The 8099-nt window shown below is 43.3% G+C and overlaps 1 protein-coding gene across 1 annotated transcript; it reads left to right on the top strand.

Annotated features, from left to right (window-relative positions):
* The first annotated feature begins 945 nt into the window (after positions 1-945).
* eef1e1 (eukaryotic translation elongation factor 1 epsilon 1) lies at positions 946-7845 on the top strand. The gene is made up of 4 exons (XM_084566354.1): positions 946-1060; positions 1814-2011; positions 4272-4367; positions 6232-7845. The coding sequence occupies exons 1-4, from the start codon at positions 977-979 to the stop codon at positions 6373-6375; spliced, it is 522 nt and encodes a 173-aa protein (XP_084422480.1). The 5' UTR covers positions 946-976; the 3' UTR covers positions 6376-7845.
* The last annotated feature ends 254 nt before the right edge of the window (positions 7846-8099 follow it).

The following is an 8099-nucleotide window of genomic DNA, read 5'->3' as shown; positions in this document are numbered from 1 at the left end:
ACTGGCTAAAGGTTGAACAAAGACTGCTTTCACTCCAGATTCACCAGTCTTTGCCTGATTTATTAATAATCTGTCTGTATATATCTTATTACAATCTGAATGAAGGGGATTTGTATTGCTGGAGTCGCTGACGTCACCTCAAGTCTCGTCGAGCTTTTACAGAGAATCTGCGGGGAATGAAAAGAAATATTTTAGTGTGACTCTATTCACACACCTGCACAGTATGTAGTTAACCCAGTTATGATTGACAGGTGACATTTCTTTTTGGGGAAATTGTAGTGGCAGAGTACATATCCGAACAGACGCAACACGCAATGTCCCAGCCAGGAGACACAGAAAAACTTTGCTGCAGGACTTCGGACAGAAACTACATTCCTTAAACCCGTTTTGATTCATTCTGACCACAAATCCCTACAGCAGAAAATCATGTGATAACATGCATGTTGCTATAAACTGACAGGACTGGCTCCCATTCACGTTTGATCAGTTTGGGGTTGTGAGCTGAGTCCACCAGTGCTGGGATATGCAAATATTTATCAACAGCTTAAGATACAGAATGTGTTTGTATGTGCATTTATTAAACCCTGGGATTGCTTTTGGCATGTAGTCAAACATACAAATAAATTACGATCTAGCTTGTCAAATCACTGCAGATGTGCGCGCCATCTGCTACCACCTTTAAACACTGTAGGTGACTTGTAGAAGTCCTTTATTTATTTATTTATTTATTTATTTATTATTCATTTTTGATGGAGGTTAAATTTTATTTTATTTTATTTTATTTTATTTTATTTTATTTTATTTTATTTTAGTAAGCCGTCGTCACTCTCACTGATGCAATATAATGAAAGGGACTCCCATGCTGCGTTCCTATTGGTTGAATCCGACTGTCAATCAAACCCGATGGGCGGGACTCGAGTCTTTCAGCCAATCGCATCAGTCGCACGTTGCTCCTTCCTCTCCGACAGTCAGAAACATGGCGTTACGGGAGCTATCGTCTCTGGAGAAATACTTGGGACTAAAAAAGACGAACAAGTACAGTACACAAGGGGATAGAAAGGTGATATGGCGGTTCTTTGCCGTGCCGTCCGCTGCTGGCGTTAAATGGCAATTTCATTTGAAAATAAGCACGTAAACTGCTGTAGTTAGCATGCGGTAGCTAGCATGGGAATGCTAACTAGCTAGACATGTGTGTTCAAAATATGGCAATTGTTGTGGGATATGTGGCTTGTTTTAATACTTAATTGTCAACTGAGTTGCTCCGACACTCAGAGCTGCTCTGTTACTCCAGCATATCCAGGAAAAAAACACAAGTTGTGGGCTGTCTTATTTCCACAAGTCAGCACAATGGAAATAGCTTTCATGCTAAATGCATGGCCGTCCCTAGAAATAAAGCGAGGGGTGGAGTCATCTGTCAGTTAAAAGACTGTGGGAGTGGGCTTCCACTTTAAGTACTGGAGACTGAGAGAAGTAAGAAGACAGTGACATGTCTAAAATTGTGTGGCTTCAGATTTAAATAAATAAAACTGCACAATATTCCGAAGAAAAATGTGAAAACAACCCATTTACCCCTATAGTGAGCAGTCTCATCTGAATGTTAACCAACTAGTTCAATGAATTAGTTTTATCATGCTAAACAAAATAGTAATTGTGCATATGAGACACTCAGTTATATTGATAAGTGTGTTAAATTATCAAGGAGACATCTTTGGAAATGAGTCTTCTTTAACAAGGTCCAATACTTTGCTGGAATAAAAGTAAATTCAGTTTTTGATGTCTCACTGCCCGCTCTTTGTGTCACCTCTCCCCGTAGGTACCTGTGCTACAGAATAATAATGGTCCTCCACTGGTGGGGCTGGCGACCATCGCCTGTCACCTGGTGAAAGAGGCCAAACGCCCGGAGCTGCTGGGTGACTCTGCAGAGAGCAGGGCGGTGGTGCAGCAGTGGCTGGAGTACAGAGTGACCAGGCTGGACAGCTACACAAAGGAAGACATCAAGACCATCCTGAAGGTAGGAAGGAAATCTTTTCTTTTACTTCGAAATTGCATCTGTACTCACAATTGTACCATATTTTAATTCTAATTATTTCAACCTCCCTTAGAAGTCCATTTTTTGCTTCAGCATTCATACTTTTTAAGGATCTGTGACAAGAAAGCGCCACTGCATCTCTCACATTCCTTTTTTCTGTCCACCAGTTGGGCCACTGTGTGTGTGTGTGTGTGTGTGTGTGTGTGTGTTTGCCTTGTTAAGGCGTAAGCGACAGGGATACAGACTGATGTATGGCCCTTCAGTGACATGGCCCCACGCGACAGAGAAAAATGCTTTAATGTGCCTGACGCCAGTCAGCGTGAAATGGATCGTCAGCCGCTGGTCTGCTTGGACGCTAGGCGCCTCTTGGCACCGTCCTGTCAGCGTGAAGTGTCTGCGCGCTTGTGTATGCGTGTGCGGGCACTTCTCAGCGTGACACACTGTTGTGGCATGGCGGAGAAGTCATGCTGTGTGGCAGCATGTTATCTGGACAGGCCTCTTAAATATTTTAATGGTGCCACTTACAGAAGGAAGTCGCCCTGAGCTGCTCAGCTCTGGTGCCCGGTGGCCCCCTGTCCTGTCCTGCTGCTTTAGCTGCATCCTTAACGCTCCTTTTTCAAGCACACCAGTCACTTCCCATTAAATTATCCACAGATAAAAAAAAAAGTGTCAGCTGCAGGAGTTCTTAAACTTTCTCAACCCGGGACGCAAATGAGAAATTCATAGTTTTCAAGCTGAGACTTGTTTCTGAAGTAAACATCTTGACACTCTTATGATATGATAAACAAGCCAGGACACTTTGGCCACGAGCCCAAAAAAAAGCTGAATGTTAGGGCCCTCCACCTTAATTTGGCTTGTACACAGTGACCTCCTGCTGCCTCACAATTAGACTACTATCATTTGTTTTATGGTGCAGATGCTGTAGCTGCTAATTACATCTGCTAATTACTGCGTTTATGGTCAACACGGAGCCCCAGCATCCTGTTTTTGACACAACTCTGCACACCATCAGTATGAACGAGGGAAGACATTTCCTTTCATCCGTTGCTTTTAATGTATTCGGTCATTCAGATTTTATGTTCTCAGCCAGACATCAACCCAGTTGTAAACAGAAAAAAAAGTTTAACGACAGCAGTCAACATCACCACAGTATGCATAGAAACCTAATTCTAAAAAACTGCTAAAAATCTTGGTATTCTTTCACGTTTACGTATTTTTGAAAGTGTTCGGCTCAAACTTTTCTTGTGCAATGATATTGCTCATTGGTCTAAATGCTGCCAGCGTTATTTTATATGAATGCAACAACTATATAAGTGTATAGTTTATGCGGGGGCAGGTAGAAAAGTACTCAGGTTTGAGCTCCATGTGCTGGACGGGGGTGGGGGGGTAGCAGGAGAGCTGCCTCTGCTCCGATGCTCGACTGGGCTTCAGCCTCATGGCTGTAGGCTAAGAAAACCAAGGATCTGATGGTAGAAGGGGAAGTCTGCAGTCTTCATGCCTTGTTTGGCATCACCCACTGTTGCCGCACAATAACTCCATTTGCCCCCAAGATGCTCCGTGTGTGTGTCTGTGCATGTGTGTGTGGAGTTTTCCTTTTGCACATTGTACAAGTGCTAAAGATGGTCCCTTCCCCTGGGACCAGCACTTCCATGCCTGACTTTGCATGGCGCAGAAACGGACCGGGAAATACGCAAGATGACGCCCAAGTTTGAGACGGCTTCATTAGATCCGCATGCGGGAGTCGTAGTCATCTGGTAGCGGAGGAAACAAATAGGCTGTTTTGGACGGCATCTGTGCTAAGTCGCCAGTCATGGGGGAGAGAGATGACATATACCCCCTCGGGTTACGTATTATATCCACAAAGCACGGCTCAGACACACGCGAGCTAGGATCCAAACTCATGTACCTCACGCATCCACAGATATATATGTGTATATAGGTTAATGAACCTATGATGCAGTTGAGCCCCCTTCTGTAGTGTCCATCGAGAGAGCAAAAGGAAATAACGATGACAAATGAGATAAAAATGCGTCTTTTACGAGCTAAATGTTTAAAATTAAATGCAAAGCCCAGAATTGCTACTACTTAAAAGCAAGCTTCATTAGTAATTTGTGCAATGTATTCATCTGTCATGTGAAGACAAGTGTGTTTACATAGAAGTGCTTACCATAATCCATAAATTACCATGAGTAATAACCTCATTTGCATAGTGTTTTATGTTTTTAAAATTCCCTTTTTCCAGGACCTCAACCTCTACCTGCAAGACAAGGTCTACCTGGCCGGGAACCATTTCACTTTAGCCGATGCCTTTATGTACTATGGGATCCATCCACTCATAGTAAGTTACTCTTTTTTTCTTTTTCCTCTCTCGTTTTCTGCAAATTTCGATGTCAAAATCGACTATCTCTCTTTAAAGTATGCACCTAGAACACATGCAAATGCTTTTCTAGCTGCAACTCAACTTTGAAGAAAACTTTCTTTAGGTTTCCAAAGTTGGCATCACACATCCAGGGGTAAATTTAATTTATTGTGTACATTCTCGGCACCAAAGAGTCATCCACCCGTCCCTTCTTCCATCCTTTTCCCCGCCGATCAGCGCTCACTTCAGTCAAACCACAACTTTAATAAGCAATTTGTCATAGTACATAACACACAATTAGACCAGTCATATGGCCAAAGGGCTTCAGGAACAAGCTGGCAATGAACACACGGATTATAAACACATTCTCACTTCTCTCCGTACAAATAAAGCGTTGTGGCATAAAGTGATGTCTTTAGCCTCAGACCAGGGACAAGTAAGTTTGTTACGCCTTCCAGGATGTAAAAAAATAAATAAATAAATAGAGTGAGTTCAGAAATGGGAGCGGCAGAATGAGATGGAGGGAGGGGAGGGAGAGATCACATGTTGAGAGATGTCAGCGGTTGTGGCGGAGATGGAAGGTTGCCCCCCGCCACCAGGCAGAGGAGCGTCACATTGGTTTGCAATCAGTGTGGTTTTTAACCTCGGGGACAGGGGGTCAGCCAGCCCAACCCTTAACCACGGCCTGCGCTGATGTTCAATTCATGGAAAACAACATTACACAAACATTAAACCTGACTGACGCTAGAATGGTTTTAGGCTGGGTTGTTGTCTGCGTGGGGAATTTCCATATTCTGCTTAATTAGATAATGAGAAACCACACGCCTAATAAGATTTATTTGCCAAGGACATCGCAATGAATTTTGTTATTGTGCTTTAATGTTGTAGCGAATCTCCACCTGCACGGTGCAATAACGTATTACCATTCAACACAGATTTGTCAGTGAATGAAACTTCGTAAACCAGTTTAATAACCTTTGCCCTACAGTTTAAGCTCCTTTTTCCTCCTCTCGTCATGCACGATATTCATGGAACCAAACTTCCCACAGAGGGTCTTTTATCCTCCTCGTAAAATAAAAGTTGCCTGAAGTCTGTTTCAGGTTGATTTGTTCAGTTCATGCTGCCAGTGCACACACACACACACACACACACACAAGAGCAACTAATTCCTTTCACTCAGTTTTTGTTTTTTTTTACATTTTGGGACAATTTAAATCAGTGTCTTCCAACTTTTTGGCCTGTGACCCCCGTGAAATACAGCAGGTTGTCTTTGTAATAGTCCCTTTCACAGAGAGTTTGCACTATAATGACGTCCTCATTATTTTGCCTTTGCGTGTTCATAATGAACCAAAAAAAACAAAACAAACAAAAAAAAAAGCCGTAATGCTGCCCCAGTGTGTGCTTTTAGATTGATTTATTTTTTTATTTAAACTCCATCAAAATAATCGAAGTTTCTCTCATTTACATGGAGATACAGAGAAATAAAAACAAAACTGGTCTGTTCTCGATGATGTGGTTTGAGATTAAATTGAATCAAGTTGGAACTAGTTTTCATTAAAATTTGATTTTTATTACTGAGGTCTCTAGAGGCCCAAAGTGGTGAAAATAAAATAACTAAAGTGAAATTTGTACCTCCCATTTGTGTTTATTTTTTGTGCATTTCAGGACTTTGCTTGCAGGAACAGATAATCTGTTTAGAGGTCTTTGTTTAATTGTTGGAAACACTAAAACATAATACCATCACTCTTTCCCAGCTGACATTAAGTGTGTGAAACGAGCTCACTGGCTTGTGAACGCTTTTCCTTGAACAAGCAGACGAGCCTCTCTCTTCTCTCTCACCCAGGTGGACTTGGTCATCCAGGAGAAGGAGCAGTACGTGAATGTAACGCGGTGGTTCGACCACATCCAGCACTACCCCGGCGTCCGACACCACCTCCCTCCAGTAGTTGTGCTCAAGAACAGAATTTACACCGGCAGGCACCACTGAGACCCGACAGAAAAGAAAAACCAACCCCGCCTGACTCGTCACAACTTCCCTTCCGCTTCTTACAGCAGACGTGGCAAAAAGTTTCTTACAATCCACGAGAGAGTATCGTCACCATCAGTCTTGAGTCTTCAATTATTCCTGTTTATTGGATCATGATTCCTGCCTTGATGTTTTTTTTTTCTGCCGGTTGCATACCTGAACTCAGGTTCAGTGACGAACAAAAAAAAAAATTGTCTTATGAGCGTATGAGGTACTATTAAGGCTAATTTAATATTAATAAAACTCTAGTTCAGAACATATTCTTAAAACAAATGTCGGCATTTTTAATAATTGTGTTATAATCTTCTAACTTTAACAAGGGATTAATCAATCTTTCAGTTTTGCAAACTACATAAGAAGTCTGGCGTCTTGACCCTTATTTATTGACAAGAAAGCATTGATATAGGCAGTTACATTAGTGTTTTATGGGCTTTTTTTTTTGTCTTTTTTGTAATGTTTGAATAATTTCCAGACGTCTAGTATGGCTGTTTACAAAGGGAATGCTCTATGGGTTGTACTGAGGTGCTGGTATCTTAGTAAAATGTGTTTCTATTTATACGTTCTTTGTTTTAATCTGACGAGTGCCAGTATTACAGGTTCAAAGGAGCTTCAAGATGTTACTTAACAGGCGGCACACTAAACGCAGCGTTCTCCAGGCCTCTTTAGCTCACTTCCTGACATCTCTGTCTCCCTGCGTCTCGTCAGTCGTCAGCTCTTTTCAGACAGGATTTTACATTTTCACTCAACAGCTCGGCTCCTCCGCGTCGTCCGCGTCTTTGTTCGTTTCCTGATTACATCCCCGCTCTCCTCCGTTCCACTTCCTCGCCACCAGTTGTGTGGGCAGCGGCGAGCAGTTGAGCGTCAGCCCCAGAGTCAGAGATCAGAGTGAGGCTCCAATCAGTCCCACTACCACCACTGTTGATGCTGCAGGCCACTGAGAGGGCAGCGGGCTCACCAGCTGCCACGCAGATCCAGCCAGCCGAGGCCAGAACCCGGGCCCCTGGGCGACAGTCAGCCACTGTGTGTCATTTCAACCCTCGCGCTCCCACGGGGGGCTACTGGAGAGAGAAGGACGAAGGGAGGCACGGAGCGAGGGAGCGAGGGAGGGAAGCCACATAAGAGGAAAAAGAGCACCCAGAGGCCGAGGGACCTTTTTGTGACATGTGAACAATGATCTGTGCCTCCGAAAGCCTTACTGCTGCTGGCTGGGTGTTTGCTATCAGCGCCATTAACAGTCCAAACCTGTGTGTTAACATCAAGGTAATGATATGTGGAGAAAGCATTAACAGAGCAACAACTCATTATGGAGCGTATCTGTCTTTGGCGTTCCCATTGTTTTACAGATTAAAACATTTGTCTTTGTCTTTTTTGTCTGATGTAACCATGATGTTCGTGCCGTGCCAATAAATCAAAGGGTTACGCAGCTCATGACCCCCCTGACACGTCTCCAGATCATTCGCTGTGTACTCGACGTGTTCCGAGAAGTTGTTCTGCGCAAATAAGGGCCAGAAGACCGAGCTATTGTTCGGCGAGTTCCTCTTAAAGACGGCCCTGCTTTGTGTGTGTGTTTATGGCAAAGTGTTACAAAGTAGATGCGAAGGATAAAAACAGCTTGCAGTCATTTGAGCGAGCCTTGTGACTAGTTTGGGAGGTTTATGCTGTGGTGTGGCGTTAAAGGAGGCCTT

The sequence above is a fragment of the Chelon labrosus genome, assembly GCF_963514085.1.
Source record: "Chelon labrosus genome assembly, chromosome: 18".
In the NCBI taxonomy this organism is placed as follows: domain Eukaryota; kingdom Metazoa; phylum Chordata; class Actinopteri; order Mugiliformes; family Mugilidae; genus Chelon; species Chelon labrosus.
This window is presented reverse-complemented; position numbering and strand designations above follow the sequence as displayed.